Source organism: Amphiprion ocellaris, chromosome 10, assembly GCF_022539595.1.
Source record: "Amphiprion ocellaris isolate individual 3 ecotype Okinawa chromosome 10, ASM2253959v1, whole genome shotgun sequence".
Taxonomy (NCBI): domain Eukaryota; kingdom Metazoa; phylum Chordata; class Actinopteri; family Pomacentridae; genus Amphiprion; species Amphiprion ocellaris.
In genome coordinates this window covers 31,253,162-31,274,481 of record NC_072775.1, presented here as the reverse complement: position 1 = coordinate 31,274,481, position 21,320 = coordinate 31,253,162, and the positions used below count along the sequence as shown (strand labels likewise).

The 21,320-nt window shown below is 42.7% G+C and overlaps 1 protein-coding gene across 9 annotated transcripts in view; it reads left to right on the top strand.

The window, feature by feature from the left end:
- Window positions 1–21,320, top strand: part of pard3ab (par-3 family cell polarity regulator alpha, b) — a 307,758-nt gene that overhangs the window by 156,985 nt on the left and 129,453 nt on the right. For 3 of the 9 annotated variants that reach the window (XM_055014223.1, XM_055014222.1, XM_055014225.1), the window contains exons 7-13: window positions 1,545–1,628; window positions 4,328–4,453; window positions 6,593–7,002; window positions 10,209–10,348; window positions 11,249–11,377; window positions 14,103–14,138; window positions 16,797–16,844. In XM_055014223.1, the coding sequence (XP_054870198.1) occupies window positions 1,545–1,628; window positions 4,328–4,453; window positions 6,593–7,002; window positions 10,209–10,348; window positions 11,249–11,377; window positions 14,103–14,138; window positions 16,797–16,844 (973 nt within the window). The remainder of the gene's footprint in view (window positions 1–1,544; window positions 1,629–4,327; window positions 4,454–6,592; window positions 7,003–10,208; window positions 10,349–11,248; window positions 11,378–14,102; window positions 14,139–16,796; window positions 16,845–21,320) is intronic. The other 6 variants (XM_055014226.1, XM_055014229.1, XM_055014227.1 and 3 more) reach the window with 4 other exon arrangements.

Sequence of the window (21,320 nt, the reverse complement as noted above, 5' to 3'; positions counted from 1 at the left end):
TGTGTTTTGTTTTGTTATTTTGCTCTGTTGCATGCTTCCAGTTTAATATGCAGGTATGGTATTATTATTTCTATGATTTCCCAGAGACTCTGGCTTCTCCTGCCTCTTAGTTGTCAACAAGGGGCCCATTTTCCCCAAGCTAATCATAGTCATTGTATCAAAGCTGTGAGTGGATCAGATGTGGCATCTTGTAAAATATGCCGGTATATAGATGTTTCACAGCCAAACAGACTGCCTCGGAAAAAGCAAATAGCTGTAACTATGTTTGCTGCTTTTTCTGCATTGGAGATGCATCTGTCTGGATGGAAGATAAACTCTGAATTGATTTTTCTTTTTCATTATTAAATCTGTCCTGTTTTTCCAGCTGCGTGCATCGCTTTGCACTCCCAATCAGCTTCTATTTTCCAGATATAAGCGATAAAGCTGCTGCGGACTGCAACTCTATTTTGTGAACATTGTGACTTTTCATTTGTGGTGCTTTTCATCTGCATAGAGGCCAAATGAAACACGCGAAAAACAGCGTGGCATTTAAGGTGGAATTATTCTTCTGCAGGTTTGCACACATATTTCTGTGAATCCATGCAGACAGGGGTATTCTGGGAAAGCGAAGGTCGCAGAGGCTCCCCGAGGTGCCAACGCTCACACCTCCTAAACCCCAACAACATGTAGCGTGGACCTCGAGCAAGCTAAATGTGTTGATCCAACATCCTGTCAGGAAGTTTTCTCTCATTTTTCTTGCCGAGTCTGGCTGTGCATTTCAGCAGAGTGGTGCCACCAGAGACTGCAGCAGAGCAGAGGAAGCTAATTTCTCATTTAGGGAATTTAATATATCAGTGCCTGTGGTAAAGCCTTTTTTTTTTTTTTTTTTTTTTTACATTTGTTTCTTGGATTAGTGGTTTGTTTACACTGTCACTGGGGTAAAGATTATTTCTGCTTTATTATTTCTTCAATGTTTTCTTTACCTTGAGGTTTATTAACTTGCTATTGGACACAAAATGTAGGTTTCTCCACACATATTCACTCACTTGCAGCTTTAGAAGGGCTGTTTTGCACTTCACAGATCTAAATATGTGCCGTGAACATTCATCTTAAATGATAGCAACATTTATCGTTTCTAACAGCCCTAGGAACGGTAAACACATAGTATTCTGCTGTTAAACTCAGCTGCATGTCTAGACCTCTGTCTCTCATTTCACCCTTTGAAGATAGACCTAAGTTGTGTGTTTGTGAGGATTTTTGGAAACCTTCAGCGTTCCTTGTTATCCCTTTTTATATGATTTATTTGGATTGCTCTATTTTATTGTGTTTTTTGTTTGTCTATTCCAGCACCTTGTATTTCGATTCATTTATTTGCACCACTCTGTTGTTGTCATTGTGATATTTCTTTCTTCCATTGCCTTATTTCCTGTTTTTGTTTTGTTTTTTGTTTTGTTTTTTGCCCACATGGTGTCACCCCTCTCCCCTTCTCTCCACTCCCTTCCCCATCACCCACCCAACCACCCACCCTTCCTTGTCTCTCTGCCATCCATTCGTCCGTCTCCCAGAGACATTGTCAAACTGGTGGAGGTGTCAAACGACGGCGGGCCCCTGGGAATCCACGTGGTGCCTTTCAGTGGCAGGGACCGCAGGTAAAAATATCCGGAGCTGAGCCGCAGCGCCTGCTCAGCCAGGCTAGAAGAGAGTAAAGGCGAGGATGAGGCAGGAATAGTGTCCACAGGGCTTTAACACAAATGTAAAGGGGCCATAAATGGTTTGAAATGTGTCTCTGAAGAACTGAAAGACTATTAAAAAAGTTACTAGCTTGTTCATCTCTCTGCTAATTCCAGTTCTTCACCTTAACTGAGTGTCTTCAGTTTGAGAAAGTTTAGTTTTCTCAATATTCAGTCTTTTTTTCCCTCTTTTGTAACTTTTTGTCAATTTTTAAGCAATGCTACACACCTGACAGCTTTTAGACTTTTAAAAAGAAAAAAAAACGAAAATTGCTCACTTATCCACTTTAGCTGATGACTTGTCAGCTTTATTGTAGATTCATAAAATAATTCAGTTTCTGGTAGAAGAAAAATAAATGTCTTAAAATGTGTTGTTTTGGGCTGTTTGAAGTCAGACACACACCCATACATGAAAAGTTCCACACATACCCGACATTCCAGTTTGGTGCCCGTTTGTAATCGCTTCATCACACAAACCCGACACCACGTGCACACACACGCACACACACAGGATTTAGTGTTGGCATCATGAAGCCATTTTCCAGTTTACAGCGATTAATCATAGTTGTTTAGGGTTTGCAGGTGACCGTCATATTTCTGTGTGGCTGCTGTCACATCAAGTTTACATTATTCAGGAATACACTGAGCAGCACACATGGAACAAAGCTGTGAAGGAATTAGAGGAATTTCACATCTGGTTTAAATATACCCAGAGAGGCAGTTTTAGGAGGTTGTGATCCAAGTCATGAAGCACTTTGGAACAAAAAAAAACCATCCAGTTAAAAAGCTCAGTACAGTTGAGTGTATAGCAGCATTTCCAGACCTGACATTTACATGGCAGCTCCTGATTTAAAGAATGCCGAAAGTTTATAAAGTTTTAATTCTGACCCTTAATATTATTTCATAGTGCCAAGATATTTCCTGCCACCAGCCACAGCAACCAAGTGCAAGTCCCACAAATGTCCAGACTTTCTTTATGTTCCGTATGACTCCGCCCGAGGGCTCGCAAATATCACCGCCGACTCCAAACTCTCTGTTGCACTTTATTGAAAATCAAGATCATATCACTTTTCTCGCTGCCCAACTTAATCAACCTAAAAGCACATTTATAATGCACTTTTCTTTTATTGGGGAAATGTCAGTTTGGGCGTTACACCAAGATTAAGATGCCCGGCTTTCATCAGAGAAATGGCGCCCCTCCGCAGCAAATCACATTGTGTTCTCGCTCAAATTCAATCAGGGGAATTGTCTCTGAACTTTCTCAACTCCTGAACTTTTCTGCCCTCGCTGTAATCACATTCCCATTCATATTGAATTATAAGCCTCCGGCGAGGGCAAGTATTAAAGCCTAAAATCAACCCAATTTACCTAGGCAACGCTCGCTCGTACCACCTCCGAAAAAGCCTTGATACACACAGACAGAGACTATACACCGAAGAGGACTCGATTAGGGTTTGTGCCGTCTTACTTGCCCATGCTTGATTTTCTTCCTCAGACTCTGGTGTATAATCCGTAAAGCGCCCTTTCAGGTGAAGTTAGCCTCTCGCTGTGGCTGTGCGGGGAAGCATAAGCCAGTTTGCCACACCAGATTACAGGCCGACAACCGTTGCAGCTCAGCACGGCTCAAAGTGCTGCAACGCGATAGACCAGCTCCTCTCTGAGCTATCTGCTGGTTTAATGCCGCTGTATTTTTTTTATCAGCCGCTCCTCGAAGCCGCTTTATTTTTTTGCTCAGAAACGGGGACGAAGGGGGATAGAAAATGAACACATGCAAAGCGGCGTTCCAAGCAGACGTACAGTTGACTGTTGAACCTCCAGCTCACACAGCCTCTGACTGCTTCCCCTGATGAGCCTCATCGGTGCAGTGATGATGCTGATGACGGGACCACACTGTGACCACGTGATGCAGCCCAGGCAGCGATTAGTCAATGCTTGCCATTTATGACAGAGAAAGCTTTTCATGAACACGACACAGACGTGATTCTTGGATAGTCATCTGACCATGAGAACGAGAAATCAAAAATGCATTACTGTGGTATAAACAATACAAAAACCACACAACATCAAAGCACTCGGTGTAAATGCTAAGATTTTGCAGCCTTACAAGATAACCAAGTTATTGGGTGAAACAGTGCACAAATGTCTTTTTGGTTGGAAAACACTGAGTGTAACTGCGCCCAAAGAAAACCACAATGATCCTTATACCAGTCTAGATTATAATAACTGAACATAGACTTATATAATCAGTTAAAATATAATTACTCTCTCTTTTTTTTTAGGGAAAAATGTAAGACGGACAGATTCTTATGCAGCAAACATGCAAGAAACAACTTCTAGAATTAAATTGCTCCTGTAGATTCAAAGCATCATAAATTAAAATGGCTTTTAGTACCAGACAATCTGTGTAAGTCTATGAAACGAACCATAACTGATTTATTGGACCATTTACTGTTTCATGCGTGCGCTTGCATTGCTTAGTCTTTGAGAAAAATATATGTTACCGGCAGAGTTAACCAAGAATAAAGTGTATCCTCCACTGTAGCTCTCTTCAGGCCATATTGAATCCACTGACTCTGTCTCATGTTGCACTTCTTGACATGAACTTTTGAACATTTCAGGACTCTTGGCTTGTTGGTCAAGCGTCTGGAGAGGGGAGGCAAGGCCGAGCAGCAGAGCCTCTTCCAGGAGAACGACTGCATCGTCCGTATCAATAACGGAGACCTGCGAAACATCCGATTCGAACAGTAAGACGGCAGCTCAGAGGAGCTGTTGTTGAGCTCCGGTGGTCCTTGAACTTCCTGTGTGACTGGCTTTCCTCCCTCTTTTTAAAAACCTGTAGTCCTGAACCATTCTTTCAGCTGTTATCCTCTCCCCTCATGCCTTGTCTCCCTCCTCTCTGCTCTCCTGCCGGCGTACAGGCTCCTCCGCCGCCTGTCACTGTGCTAAGCTAACCTTCCCCTATTTAGCTCCTGTAGGTCACAGCCTCAATTGCTGAAGCGGTCCCTGCAATCCTCCCAGCCTTTATTCCCCTGTGTGTCCATAACAGCTCCACTGGACTCCTGCTCTTGCACCTCTTCTTTCTTTCCAGAATGGGGAATAAGGCTTCTAACATTCACTATCTCTGCTTTTCAGTGCTGTTCATGTCTCGTGCTTTCATTCCCTGCCAAACCAAACCCACTCACCCGATTTCTAGATGCAGTGTGATGCATGCATACTGTGGTGCTATATGTACAGTTTTACTTGCAGTATCAGAAATGCAGCAATGCATACGTGTGGTTTGATTTCATCCTGCCAGGCCGGCATAAATGTATACTAAATACATCCGTGATTCCAAATGCAATATACATTTCCAAAGCGATATACATTATGTAATGCATTATGCAAAGTGCCACCCACACATGACCTGGTGGGGATACATAATGATGATGCATTGCTCTCCCATGGGATTCAGCAGTCCCTGGAAATGCAGGGACTTACAGGGTCTGTTCTCACAAATTTTAAAACAAACAAAAACACCCATGTTTTTCCAGCTAACTCCAGCAATATCTAGGCATGCAGATAATTGTGGTTTATTGGTTGAAGCTTTGAGAGTATTTCCTACAATTCCAATTCAGTAGCGGTTTAGTGGTTTCATTAGAAGGCAGCTAGACTTGTCTTTATTGGCTTCTGTGGACTTCTCACCTCTCATCCAAGAGTCTTTATCAATTCTAGCTGACAGTTTGAGGCTTCTGTTTTAAATAGTTCTTGAGATATTGTCATTCAAGCATAGCCTGAAATTTCAATGTGCGAAAATTTCACAGGTACCATTTTAATTACCCATGATTTATCATTTTAAAAAATCCTTCAAGCAGATAGAGATGGTATAGCAAAAGATCCCTGCAGATTTAAGATGGAAAAACCTTGCAGGCATTCAACAGTTAAATCAAAACTTGCCTGCAGGAGAAAGTGAGAAATTCTACAGTTTGCACCAACCCTTTTATCTCAGTCATGTTATGGTACTCCAGTCAACCCCTGCTGTTGGAGCCTGAAGTTACGTGATGGGTGGGGATAAAGCCTCCAGACATAGTTGTTACAAGTCCATCAGTGCAACAGTTGCTCTTGTTATTTAGCAGTATTTTTATATGGGAGCAGATTTCGTCTTGTCTGACACTTGATCTGGCCTGAAATCATAAAAATGCCGTGACAAGTCCATCCTCCTTGGGGAAGATTGTTAGTGGCTGGGAAAATGGGCCTGGAATTTCTCAAAGAAATTCCTCAACAGTCCAAGTTATAGTTGTCAATCAGAGGGAAATGGGGAGCAATAGAAATTCTGGGGGCCCTACCAATTTCCCAAACGTCCGTTCAGCTGTTGGGAGGGCAAAGGAAGAGCCATACCGAAATGAGCTTTATTGAAACAGGTGGCGCTAACAAGGCCCTGCTTTTACAAGGCGCTGACAGCCGACATAAGTTTCCATTCACACCTACTGTACATGAGCTCACACCGAAGGGGGTTTTAAAAGAGGATTTTCTGCAAACTACCCGACGGATAGAGGTCTCCTTCATCTGCAGCCAAATGAGGGGATTATGTGATGGAGCTGTCGGGGAGGGTTCAGTCTCTTTTTAGAGCCGCTCACGCTGGCAATAAGTATCAATTAACATGTCAGAATGTTCAGGTGGGCGAAGATGGATTTTAAATATAGCATGGATGTGTGTGTGCTTGAGAAACTTCGGGGTAGCTGGAGTTCTTCACTAGACAAGTTTGCACAGATGATTATGACTGTACTGTATATGATGTTATGTAAGGTTAAAATCAGTTGAAAGTGTGACTTTCTCCCTCTCCATTCCCCTACCTGTCCTCGCTCCTTGTCTCTTCCTTCCACCACCTCCTGCTCTTTTTATCCCAGAGCCCAGAATATGTTCCGTCAAGCCATGCGCTCCCCCGTTATTATGTTCCACGTGGTTCCGTCGTCAATGAAGGCCCACTACGAGCAGTTGTCCCACGCTGAGAGGAACCCGGCGTACACCTCGGGCCGTTTCAGTCCGGACTCCCTCAGCGACAGCACCGTGTCCGGCATTGACCACACGCCACAAAGGATGTCCCGGCACGGTTCCCAAACGCACCCGAACCCCCATCTGCACCCTCATCCTCACCCCGAGCCGGCTGATGGATACCCACCTCTAACTCATCCAGCAGTCTCTGCAGCCAAACCTCCGACTGGTCACATCCACTCGCCTCAGAGGGGGATGAACTCCAATCAAAGTGGAGGATATATAAAAAAAGTTGGCAGGAGGCTCAACATCCAGCTAAAGAAAGGTGAGTTGGAAAAAAGTACCAGATAAAACACACTAAGAGAAAATTTCTCTTGACTGATGAACTTCTTGTTGGGATATTGCAGCAAATTCTTTTGTGTTTAAATGTTTAACTATGAGCAGATGAATATCAAGAGATTTTGCCATTGACTGAAAGATTCAATGAAACTCGTGTGTTTCTGTCTGATGCTAACCCTAACAGTCACTAGACCTTTGAAAGATTTTCAGAACCTAGAAAAACATTTGCAACTTCCATTATCAGAAAAGTTCTTTATTTTTATTGTGGGGAAAAAACCCGAAGTCATCTCAGTCCCCTACATGATGTATTACATCATTTTGTTTTTGAAGGATCATCTGATTCTTTCCAGAGGGGCTGTAAAAGTCTCTCCTCATGCTTTGCATTCCTCTGGCTTTCAAAAATGAGAGGGATGTTGTGTATTTCTTTCCCCAATCTTTGTGTTTCAGCTGAATAAACAAGCAATTTCCTCATTCCTGGCACATCAAAACAAGTGTAGGAACGGTTTGTTGAAAAATGGTGAAAACACCAAAGCGTGCAAAATATGAACAATGATGTAACGGGCTTAAAAACACCCGTAGTTTCCCATACTGATGTGAAAAGTGAAGGTGAAAAAAATCGAACAGAGTCTGGTGGATGGAGGTGTGGAGCAACAGGCAACGTTAGGAATAAAACTTTAGAGAGATCTCCTCTGTGTGGGCTTTGACTGACAGCTGGCACAGGTGGTACAAACCTCTGCCAACAGGATTCCAGGTGTCGGTGCCAGGTCTCAGGGCCAGAGAGCTTGTTGCTAAGCAGCCGCTAGTCCCTGTGCACTGTCAAATGCCACAGCAAAGAGTCTGACAGGGCTGCACCATATGCCCGCTGAAGTTTGCAATGAAATCTGTCCTCTCTTGAGGGACTGGAATCAAGCCAGAACATAAAACATAAAAACGTCCAGATGCTTGTTGTGTATTCCTGACTGATAGTTGTTTCCACTTATTCTTGTATCATATTTTCTTACTCTCACTGCTCCTCTTCCTGCTTGGTTACAGTACCCAGAAAAACACTACATTCTGTGCAGGGTATGCCAGGAGATCTGTTATGTTCACAGTCAAAGATGTTATCTGTTCTCATTCCACCTTTCGTTTGCTGTTGTTGGAGCAGACACTTGACAGCGACTCCCAAGAGGCCCGTTTGGCTCATCTGTTCTGTTTTTTGGAGCACTGACTTAAGCCCACAAGCTTTGAGCGCAGATTAAACTCCTGCATTGTTTATGTGTTCAAATCAGACCCTGGTCTCCTTGCAAATCCCGGGGAGTATCAAAATCAATCAAAGAATCTGATTCTGCACAGGAAATTGCTTAGGTATGACTTAATCAAGCTAATGGTAGTTTTAAAGATCCTCCTCCCTGTTTAAAGCCAGGAACTCTACAGGCATTTACCGGTGAGTATAATACCACACCTCGCCTGCCTGCCTGCGGGAAGTTGATTGGCTCATCAATGTAGGGGATTAGGTAGAGGATGTGAAACAGAATGGCTAAATGTTCTGCTATTCTTTGCATCAGCTCAGTCAGACAGGCAGGGAGGATTAAGGCCAGTACTCTGATACAGCAAGGATGCTCATTATTGTTCTTACATTAACCTTTTTTGTCAGTCCTACACACAGTGTCATTTGAAGCCGTTTCTTCACAAAGCTCTCTGAAAAACACTCATGTAGTCACATGTTCCAGAGGGTAAGATCTGGCCGGATGTCATGCTTGTGCAGGAGGAGCTTCTTTAATGTGTTGATCATCAGTATGTTGACACAGATAGAAGTGCGGGAAGGGAACAGTGGCACCGTAGTTACACCTTTGATAACCCTCAGTAGTGTGATATGTTATTAGCACAGGTTGTTTTTCAGTTCCTGGCTTCAATTAAATGCAGAGCGAAAGTGTTTCAAGTCTTCAGGCTGAACTTTCAGTGTAATTGCATATAATTATTAAGTTGTTCAACTTCAGACTTTAAAAGCCTTACATTGTATGCTACTTCAGTCATTCACGAAGAACCTCCTTTAGCTCGGTGCTGACAGGATGGAGGATTTTTCTTCATCTGCTGTATTTACCTTGTCTAATAGCAGGACGTTGTTTTGTTAGGAATATGGATGATGTAAAATACAGGCTGGCGCTCCTAATGGCTCATAATGATGCACTGTGAAGGGACTGGAGGCAAAACTTATAAATGTAAACAAGCAAAATCACATCCGCCCACATAAACACAGATTAATAAGCACAGACGGATCAGCAGCATCTGAGGATGTTGTACACTGAAAGCACCAGGTTACCAGAGACTGAAAAGTGAGAGTCATTGTTGTGTTCTAGTGTTGTTCGTTTGTAAAATGGTAACAAAACCTTTAAAAGGATTTGCATGAGAGGAGGAGAGATTCTGAAACCAGGTTGTGCAACATGGCAAATAAGATGCAATTTGGTCTCCAGACAGAGCAGTTCATCAATGGTATGAATCGCATAGTTCCACTTTAATGTACTCTAAAGGCAAACTTTTGCTATTAGAAATGCTGATGTCAGAGACTTATCAATGACATTAATAGTGAAGGCTGTAGCACTGATTGCACTGTTTCTTTCCTGTGTTAAAGAAGGCTTTCCAACATTGTGACATGCTACCGATTAATCACTGCAAATGTTTGGATGCAATCAATCAATCAATCAGTTGCACGCTGAGCCGATTCAGACAGATCCTGATGCATCTTATCTCGATGTCAGAGGAGTTAATCGATAATGGCTTAAATAACAGCCTCACTTATTGATGTTTAATAGATTTGTTTTTTCTGACATTAGCAGACATACCCTTTATTTTAGGCAGGGTAGCCTACCAACACTATACACAATTCAGCAGGAAAAACTGGATATGATTGTGCTCTAATGAAAAAGTGAGGTACCAATTGAGTAGTAGAAGCAGCTTCCACTGAGGTGGGGCGAGTTCATTCCCGAATATCATCTCTTTACTCCTAATCAAACAACCCACTTCATTCTAGGTCTCTTTAAACACTGACCAGCATCATTACCTTCTATGACATCAGCTCTAGTAGAACAATGCCAGCTGAATATCAGTGTACTTTCACTACCTTGAGCTGAAGGGGTGCAACTGGAATTGAATTGCCCTTGCTTGTGCCTCAGGATAGAACTGGACTCCATATTTAGACCTTCTGTTCTCCCACAGGCCCTGAGGGACTTGGCTTCAGTATAACGTCACGAGATGTTCCCATTGGAGGTTCAGCACCCATCTACGTGAAGAACATTCTGCCTCGGGGAGCCGCCATCCAGGATGGACGCCTCAAGGCAGGAGACAGGTTGCTGGAGGTGAGAAATCGAAAGTGAAGTGACACTTAAGACAACAGTTTATTGCAGGATTTGATGAAATCCTTGATGATAATTGGATTGTAAGATCTGGGCAGTAGAGGTGCACCAGGTAACAGTCGTGGATTTGTTGCAAAATTACACAAGCTCCAGTATGTACAAAGTGTCAAGGTGTAAAGACTCCACAAGTACGAATAGTTGTCAAACATGTCTCCCATCTGTTGAATTTAAAGTGCAACCAATTCATTTCAGGTAGCTGTGTTCTCACGGAGATTGCAGCTCAAAGAACATGTTTTCTTCTTCCATCTTGTGCAGCTAGAACAGAGCAGCTTTTGAAGTTGTGACATCCCACATTGTAAACCATTTGCATAAAGGATTACTCTGTGCTGCACTTAGTTTATGGAGCTATTCCATAGAACTTTGAAACCCTTTATCCTCATGTTTTTGTCATGTTGTGTAAATTAGAGCTGTTCCAGTTGATCAGGTAATCAAATTAGGAAATGAACCACTTGCAACGTTGATATAAAAATGTCAAGATTTGCTGGTTTTCTCTGTTTTAAACACTACTTTGAGATAGTCTTAAATAGAACCCAGCCGCTAAATCTACTATAAGGCCCAAACCTGAAAGAATTATTTGTTATTGCTGCACAGACACTAGCAAGGCATGTCTGTCAGTTAAAAAAGAATGTTGAAGTTAATGAGACTTGAGAAAGATGTTATGGTGCTCCAGATTGGATTGCCACAGGCTAAGAGGCACACCTCTTGGTGCTAGCCTTAGCCTAGCACAGACAGCAGAATAAGTTCCACCAACAAGTGAATTATTGGGGTGTTTTTCTGTAACAGGGAAACTAGGCATGCCTTAAGTTTGTCTAGAACTGAACCCAATCGCTGTCTCCTGTTCAGGTGAATGGAGTGGACCTGAATGGGCGGACCCAGGAAGAGGTGGTGTCTCTACTCAGGGCTACACCCATGGGTGGGGCCGTGGGGCTACTGGTTCTTCGCCAGGAGGAGGCCTTCCTCCCCCGAGAAGTGGTACGTCAGTCACTCTCCATGCCTTCATCCTGTCAACATAATGCATTTCACATCACGCCATGCATGTACAGTCCCCTTTTCCTGCATGTATGAGTGTAGATTCTGGTTGTATGCTAACACTTACATATGAGTGTGTGTCTGTGTGCGCTCCTGGCTGTCACAAGTGCCGTTAATCCCCACAGTGAGTGCCGTGTTGTCTTCTCATTTCCCAGCTAACACAACACGCTAGCCGAGCATGCAGATTGATTGTCCCGCTCTGTCGCTGCACTCCTCTCTATTATCAAGCTGTGGCCAGCCTCCAAGGGGAAACCTGTAGAGCTCAATCTTTTCTCTTTATCTCCTTCACCCTCTCCTTTCCTCTCGCTTTCACTTTGTCTCCAGTCTTTCTTCATCTGTCACCCTCCTCTCCTGCTCCTTTCATCCGCCACTTTCCTTTCATTCCCTCGCTACGTTGGGTAGCCTTCTCCCCGTCTCTGTATTTCCCGTCTCTCACCGTGTTTTGCCTCCGAGCTGACTCGGTAGATTGATGGATGTGGGGATGAAGAGAAAGATTCAGGGCAGGTAGTAGGCAGAGAGTGAAAAACACACTTGGCTTGAATATCAATCAGGCTGCGTCCGTACGCATTACGCTGCACAAACAGTCACGCAAATCTTTGTGTGTGGTTTTCGGATGCCGCCACTGCTCGCAACTTGTGACTTCAATGATTCATGCAAACTGATGCTAATTTAGTCGGTTTGCTACAACCGCTCGCTTTCGTCAAGGTTGTGTTTTTACATGATGCCAGATGTTACACTTAATTATCTTCGCGGAAAGGAAAGGTTTGATGTGCTGCACGGCTGGAGTTACCTCAAAGTTGTTTGATTAAGAAGTGAGCTCATAATGGAAAACAAGGCAACACTGAGACTTAAGTGGGTTTTTCTTTTTAATGTGATGGAAGAGTGAACAGTGGAGCCTGTTGGTGAGCTTTAAATCACGCCGGTGTTTACTCCACTGCTGCAGTCAGTGATTCTCTGCTATCTCTCTGGCTCCACTAGCTGGCTTTAACACACACCTTATCGAGTATTTCCTTGAGTTATGGCACCAAGCTGCCTTAAATCCATCCTCTGTTATAAAAACACTCTTTGCCCTTACTGTCAGAAGCCAACTGGGGCTATTAGAAGCACAAACAGCCATTCGCTGGCGAGTTGTGTCAATCAAACGCCTGATTGGTGGCAATTATCACAGTAAGGGATGCAGATGAGGCTATTGGCTGGCTGTCGCTACGGGCGAAGGTGGATGAGATGAACTGCCACGCCGGTCAATACTCATCTTTAGATTAGAGCGGGGCGTTAAGTCCGGCTGACTCTGCGTCGTTGGTAGTTAGATGGCAGGATTTACTTGATCGGTGGTTATTAGCTGGAGAGGCTGGAGAGCCTGATGTGAAAGAGCTGAGATGGGACTTGAGGGAGATGAGGTCCAGTGCACAAGATGAGTCTCTTATCTGAAGCTCGACTACACACTTTCTCATTGGTCTTAAAGCTCATGGAGACTAAACAGCATCCCAGTTAAAATATATAACAGCAAAACAAAAACTATGTGACTAAACTCGATTTAAAGAATGAACAGCCAGTTTCCTTTGAGCACTTGTGAATTAAAAATAGCAGTTAATAAATTAAATCTAATGGAGAGTAATGAAAAATATAAAGCCAGCAGCTGTTATACTAGTACTACAAGTGCTCAAGTGCTACAGATATTAGTAGATATAAAGCAAGGGGCCTTAATCTTTAAGATACTGAACAAGTGGAAGAATATTTTATCACTCATGTGAAATGATTTCAATCTGGCAAATAATGTACTGAAAATGAAACTCAGCTTTCTGCAGTACAAGTAGATAAATAAATTGGCAGTGTTGTTCAGACTGCTGGTTTATTATTGCAGTAATTCTGCATAAAATCAGGTCAGTCAAAACTCAGAATGAGAGTTCTCTTTTACTCTCATGTCTCCAATTAAATCCCAGCAACATTTTTAGAGAGTATTGTGCTTAAATACTCAGCTTTAAATAAAAATGAAGCTAAATTTCTTTTTCCACAGTGTTAAAATCAACAGCTTTTATGTAGCAATCACTACTCATCAAATGAAATGTTGTTCTATTTCTGAGAATCTGTGTTTAATGATGAGAAAGCAACCGACTCTATTTACTCATCAATGAGTATTAGACTAAACAGAACAGTGTGAATGATTTTTTCAGAGCTCAGTCCACGAGGAGCAACCTTTTGCTTGTAAAGATTATTGCTGTGAGCCCATTTATGCCACCTTTATCTTGTGCAATCCTTAAGAATAAACTAGAATATCTCTCATCTGGTTTATGGAAGACAATGATTAGACTCCAAAAAAGTGTGCGGCGGAACAACAATAGGATTTTGATAAGGTGCAGTCCGCAGGCAAAGCGACACCCTCACAGATTGAGACATTTTGTCCCTGCAAGCCCTTTAGTTGTTTCTGAGCCATAGCTGATATTAAAAAGTCTACGCTACACGACAACAACTGCCAGTCTGTCTGCTGAGATTCGTCATTTTCATATCCTGCATGCTCATTTATTCATCGCACTGCGTTCATGTATCCTTAAGTTCCCTCCCCCCAGCTTCCACAGCTTTTGATCAAATTTTCAGTGTTTCTGTCAATAAATATTTTTGCTTGATTACTTTTGGTTCTTCTGTCCTTCCCCTTCCTTCCTCCATCCTCTAGAATGCTGAGCCTCAGATGCAATGCCCCAGAGATGTGGTAAGACTCCACCCCAACACTAGCCACGCTGCAAATATAAACCCACTTCCCAAATACCGTCTCCTCCTTGCACAGCTCCTTTAGTGAGCCCTTTGCTTGGAAGTTATTCGTTTCTGCTTGAAAAACCCACTTCAGGTTATCACCCAGCTGAGATAAAAACATTAGCTCATGTGTGCATCCAGGCTCCGCTGGCAAACCAGCTGGTTAATCAAAGTGCAAAGTCATATATAAGTGTTAGTCAGTGGCGCTAATTTTAATCTCCGTCCAGAGTTGCTCTAACAAATCACAATTTCATGGTTCATCAGTGTGGACTGTTGGGGCTACGCTGCAGTGTAATTTGCTCCTTCTCCCCCCTCAGAGCTGTATTTGTCAGTCAAGGTGGAAACACATGGGAGTTTGCTTTATTTGTTGGCTCTGGATAAGGTTGTCAGTCTGGCCTCCTTGCTGCAGACTCAGTCGAATATGTGAGGCGAATAACAAACAGTCTGCTAAGTTTGTGTTTCACTTTATTAGGGAAAAATGCACACAGAGTTGACTGTGGATGTCACACTGTCAAACATAGAGTATAAAGTCGAACATACATCTACTGAATATCCCAAGTCTTTGCAGTAAAAGTACGTTTAATATCAGAATCGACCTTGTGCGAATAACCAGCTCTCATAAGGATGTACAGTAACTCCAACTGTTCCAGTATGGTCTCTATGGCCTAAGCGTTCACACATCACCCTAAAAGGTTCTCCATCGCGGCAGCTGTTAAAAGCTCATCTGTTTTTACTGCCGTTATTAAAAAACTATTCAGATTTCCATAACTTTCCATTTACACTCCAAACTTGAGTTGTAATTTAACAACCGCAGACTTAACATCTTCACATCTGGCCTTACGTTCAGGTTACATCTGGCAGGTAATTGGTTACGTTTCTTCGAGTGGCGCATTAGAAGCGTAATTGGCCAGTTAATTTGATTGGCAGCCATACCTGCCGGCTATGTGGATGATCCTCGTCATGAAGACGCATTATGGCAGGACGCTGATGATTATTGTGACTGCAGCTGGTACGTTTCATACGCGCACACATGTTCAGACAAGATGCCGTATATCACTCCGTCAGCTTTAAAGCAGAGAAGCACAACCTGGATGTGTTTGTCTCCCGCTGCTGCCTCTTCACTGAGAGCTGCTACCACTAGATGTCACATTATCAGCTGGTTTGGTGCAGTTTCACAATCCAAGGTAGACCTTAAAGGAGAGATAAAAAAGTTTTGAATGATTTAATGGCTTTAGTTTGTCTTAGAGTAGAGAAAAGAGAAGAGAATTTTTTGCTTTGTCACTTTCTGTCTGTATTTCTGGGAAGATCATGTTCAAAACAGGAACAGACATATTACAGAGTGCATTTTCCAGAATTTAGGAAAGTAAATAAGAGTGTTTGATTTCTCTTCCATCCCTAAAACAAAATCAATGTGACCATATGGAAGGGAGCCAGACAGATCGAGGAAATGCACCGTGGTCACGCTGTCTCCTCTCGCCCCCTTTTTGTCTCCACTCCCTTCCTTTCCTGCCTTTCCAAACTCCAAACACCCAGATGGGCCTTACCTCTCCTCAACCTTTCCCGGAACATCAACCGCCATAATGGATTCAGCGCATCTCAGATTTTATCTGTTGTCAGGCGTCTCATTTTAAACATCTCACTGGCAGAAACAACAACAACAGCAGTGGCACCACAATGCTGTGAGGCTTTAGAGGTAGAATGGGCATCTACACAACCGGGCAGCCTTTAATGGACATGTATATTCAAGTCATAGATATCTTTCCAGTAGAGAAGATGATTATTTCATTATTATTCTCTTGATATTTTTTCCATTAACGTATTAGTCTAAAGAGGCTAAAAAAGTGGTGAAAATTGCCAGTCAAATAGAATTCTCATAACTTAAGGTGTTCTTTATTTTTGTCCAACTGAGAATTCAAAAGTGTTTGATTTATATTGATATAAAACAAATAAAAGCAGCAAATTGTCAGTATGTAAGGCAGACTGCCTTAATGGAGCTCAAGTACATCTGTTGGTTTTGTTACTATCACGGTTTTATCCCGTCTATTTTGAACCTCTTTCTATGGTACAATTAGTAATCTAAAAAAGCTGACAGAATGTAGTATGTAGACAGCTTTTAAAAGTGCAGCTTTGCCAGCTCTCCAGCTGGGGTTTTTGAGGTTGGCACGCCATGACTCATCCTGTGTGCGAGAGAGAGAGCTCTGTCGAGGGTTACGCAGCAGACAAAATGCAACTACTGAAGTGGAAAAAGCACTCACTTCTTGAAATCGGTCCAATGACCCAAAATTCACCCATGTTTTTACAGCAGTCCACTAGAGGCTGTCATTAGTCGTGTGACACTCGGGTTTGTTGTATTTGACTTTCAAGCAGATGTGTGGCTAAAACTTTCTCTTGTTTCTGCACAGAAAAGCACATTTCTGCTTTTAAACAACAGCCAGTGGTTTGGAGGATTATGTTTTTTTCAACTCCTCAGCCATGACATTTCCACTCATGACTCTCCTCGTTTTTGCCTCCATCGTCCCCTCATTACACACATCCTTCACTGATCTACTGTCAGTAAGTTGGTCTCTATTTAAGAGTCTCCTGTGTCTAACCTGTTGACTTTGACTGCTCCCTTTAGCATCCAAGGCAGCCCGTGACAGCCAGGAAACCCCATTGGCTGATTGAGGTAACTGCTGCATGACATCACTGACTTGGGCCATTACGCTCTATAGGGAAAAAGGCATCAAAGGCAAATGAGATACTTTGGGTGGCTGCACAAATAGACTGGGAGTCATTTAAGCAATCCATTGCTTTGCAAATGGTGTGTAAAAACAAAACACTTTGTTGGGTCTTCTCTGCCTCTTCCACAGCAGCTTTCACCCCATCTTGGCTTCAATTCTCATTGTATCGCTCTCATTTCTGTCTTGGTTGCTGCTCTTCATTTCTTTGTTTCACTTCATTCTTCTTCTTTTCTTCCATCTCTTTCTCTCACACACACTTCAGATACACTTTAAGACGCAAATCCTCTTCCCTGCACCTGGCTCCTACAATAGAACTGATCAAAGGCATCCGTCTTTACATGCCTGCTCTGATAGTTCCATAATGGGCCCATAACGTGAACATTCAGCTCCATTGTTTACGCCATTAGTCACACAGGCTTATGGAAAATTACTGCAATGCTATATTGAAAAGCCATCAGCAGGAGCAGCCGTAATGCTGCAGCAACACCGTGCCAAGATGCTATCTATCACATGTGCATGTTTCCTCTTCTCCTTGCACACAGAGCTGTTCTGAAACAGTAATCCGTTAGCACGCTGTAGTGCGATGATGGAGGCTTTCTTGATTGCATGATAGAGCATTCATCATAGCAGGATATGAGTTGGCCTTTTTATGACACATCATAAATATTATTGCACAAAAAGTGATGGCATTTCAGATCATCTTTCTATAACAGGTTTATAGTTGTGGTCTTATTGTGTAGGAAGATCACTGCATAACTTGTCCGGATGTGTTTTTTTTAACTATAGCCCACACATATTACACATTAAAGCTGTTGCATTAAAACAACATAATTTCATTTGCAGCTCAACATAACATAACAGGGTCAGCGTGTGAAGATTATTAGCTTAAATTTGCAAAACACAGTATTGTCAGTGCGTGACACATCAAAGCTGCTGTGCACTGCACCATGTTTTGACACAGCGTAACATGTTGTAATTGGTGTCACAGTAGTTACAGCAAATAATGGAGCAGAAAGGTGTCAGTTTATCTAACCATGGCATCATAATGACTAGATTTCACAAAAATGTCGCGTAATGACATGATTTACCAGTGGACAGGAGTTTTTATGTGATATTACGTTTAAATGTCCATATAGAGGCAGAATTCATATGTTGATTTGATGCTATTCACACAATCTCAACTGCACAAGTGTGATCTCCTTTGATATCTTTAACGTACAACAGTCAGTAAACACATCTGCTTTATTTTTGAATATGAATAATAAACTGTCGCTATGACGATGATTTATAATCCACCACTGGAAAGCACAACGCTATTAATCATTTGCTTTTAGTTTAATGCTAAAACTACAAAGTGGCATCGACTTGTGTCATGATTGCATCACATCTACAAATCAAATTCAGTGAGAAGATGTGCAGTGATATTTCCAGCTGGTGCGATGTGAAGGACAGCATTTTCCATTAGATTGGCAATTTTTATTGGTGCAGCTTGTTTGCATCAGCTGCAACTGTTGGTGCAGTTGGTGTCAACATCATCATAAATCTATAAGACCATCAAACACAGAGTGCCAATGACAAGTCTTCTTATTTACAAAGTGTAAACAGTAAGTGCACAACTTTCGTATACAGCAAGTAATCCATTAGAAATTATACCAGTATATTTAAGTCAGTTAAAGCCTCTCACGTGTCATTGTCTATACCCCTATTAGCTCATCTATTTATATCAAAGGTACATATTTAGAAGCTTTCACATGTGTATAAATGTAACTCTGGAAGTAATTGATGCACTATATGGACAAGCACTTTTGGGATGAACCACAACAGAGATTTCGAGTCAGGCCTCCTCGTCCAACATCAGTGTCTGACCTCATACGTTCACTGCTGGATGAAAAGGCAACAAATCCCACAGACACACCCAAAATCTTGTGAAATCCCTTCCTAGAAGTGCAACAAATATATAGCTGCAAAGGGACCAACTCCATATTAGTGCCTGTAGATGTAATGACCAAGTGTCCAAATACTCTTGTCCATATAGTGTGATTTATCTCTACACTGCTGTCTTTTCTAGAATGTGCACATCTATGAAGCCTCTCTCTTCCTGCATCACTCTTCACTTTCAGCTGCTTGAGCACACCAGCTCACCTACAACTCTGCTCAACATATTAACAAAGTAAAAAAAAGCTTGATTTTTCATGGCAGGGACTGAAAATGCACCTAACATCATATCTTCCTGTCATTCTGCATATATCTGACATCCCTAGTAACCTCAAGCATGCTATTTTTCATAAAATAGAAAGAAAATATAATGACTCATTCGTATCCAGAGTGGTGAAAATTGAATGCCCCTTGACCAGCTACTACAACTTTTTATCTTAAATGCATTTTACTCAAAATTCTTATGGAATTTGTGGATATTTGATGCTTTTACTTGGGTAAAGCAGCTGAATTCCAACGCTACTGCCACCTTAGTGTTTTTTTTTTTTTTTTAGCAACAGTGTAGCAATAAACTACCACCTCTGGAGTTACATAACTTTGTATCATTATGAGCACAATAGAACGGCCACAGTGATTAATGGTTGAGGCTCCGTGGCAGCAGGCTGAGCGCTGTTTCAGTGTTCTGTAGCGGCCTGCTGGTGACACATACGAGTCAATCAGAGAGGGCCGTTCTGCCACGAGAAACAGGCTTTCTGGCTTAATTAAAGTGATGTTTCAAGCTGCCACCTGGCCTACACACACACACACACACACACACACACACACACACACACACACACAGGCATTATAGCCACCCATACAGCCCTTCACACACACACTCGCAATATACAGCCACACTGACTACACGGAGGCTTTTACACGTCACAAGAAAAAAAACAAAAACGCACAAGCCATATGGCGCGCGCTGCACATTCGCACATAAGTATACTCACACACTAGTGCACACATACGTGGAGGGACCGGGAGCAGCTGCTGGTGTAATTGCTTGGGGTTGGATGAGGTTATAAATGGTTTCTAGTGGTCGAGAGAGGCAGAGAAACCGGGCAGCTGATTAGTTTTGGACGGCAAGTAAGAAGCGGGACTGTGTTGATTCTCCCTCCAAATGCCGCAGTCGAGGCTTCGGATCATATTTCTGGTGCTGTTTGGTGTGTTGATACTGACACCTGTGCACACATGTGGATCTGCTCTTTTCCCGTCTTTTTTTTTTTTGTCGTTGGTTTTTTCTGTGACACACATACACCTGCCCTTCTTCCCTCCTTCCACGCTGTGCCAGTGTGCGCTCAGGTATTTGATATTCATGGTCTATCAGCATGGAGCTACAGCGAGACGCATCAGAGAGAAGAGCGGGAAGGTGAAGGGGAGTAGGAGGGACAATAAGGAGGTTGGGGGTGGAAGAGGAAACGGGAAGGGAGAAAGGATGATGAGGAAGGGAGAAAGTGGGCAGGTGTGTCCACATACTCATGATCGTACGGTGTGGAAGGCAAGATGTGAGAGAGGATGGAGATATAGAGGCGAGGAGGGTTGAATGGGAAATGTAGCGATAGAAAGTAAGGGGAGAGAGAGAGTCAGGGTATGAATAAGCAGAGATAGATTGTGCTACAGTAGGCAGCCAACAATGGTCTCCACGCCCGACTTCTCTCCACCAATTACACCCTTCACTGCCTCTTTTTCACCTCGCTCCTTCTCCCCTTCTCTCCCTGCAATCGTCACCTTCCTCCCTCCCTCCTTCGTTCAGCCTCTCTGGGTTTTTTTCCTGTTTCTTAAAAAAAAAATAAAAAATTCCCCCCTCAATCGATTTTTCCAGATGCCATCGAATTGACAGGTTTGCGTGACCGAAGTCGAGCTCGCCGACAAACCGCTCATCATTTCAGGCGCTGCAGCGGAGAGGAGGGTGAAAAGAGGAGGAGGAAGAAGAGGGCAAGTTTGATTTCTCGTAATGCTAAAGATTGACTCGCCGTGTAGAATACAAAGGAGGATGGCTGCTTGGAGAGACGTGCATTAGATGTGGCGAGCAGGTTAGAGGTGGAAGAAGGCGAGTAAACGGAGGTAGGAAGCTTCAGAAAGCAGGTGGGATGCAGGAAAAAAAGAAGAAAAGGTGGACAATTTATAATATATGACAGAGTTAAACCATGTATTAACCTGTTACATTTGAAAATAGGGAAACAAGATGCGTCCACAGTGGTAGTTTTAGAGTTTTTTGCAGTCTTGAGAACAATAGTAAAGCAGGAAAAACATCTTTTTTTTTTTTTTTTTTCAGTTGTCAAACTCTGAAACTGTACATCGCAGCCAACATCTGGTCAGAAGTTGGAAACACAGGCTTCAGTTTCAGCTTGTAAAACCACAACACCGGCCCCTCCTGCTCGCTGTGATCACATGCACTGTGCTGTAAAACATAGTTTATTTGTTCCCATATACTATTTCAGTCG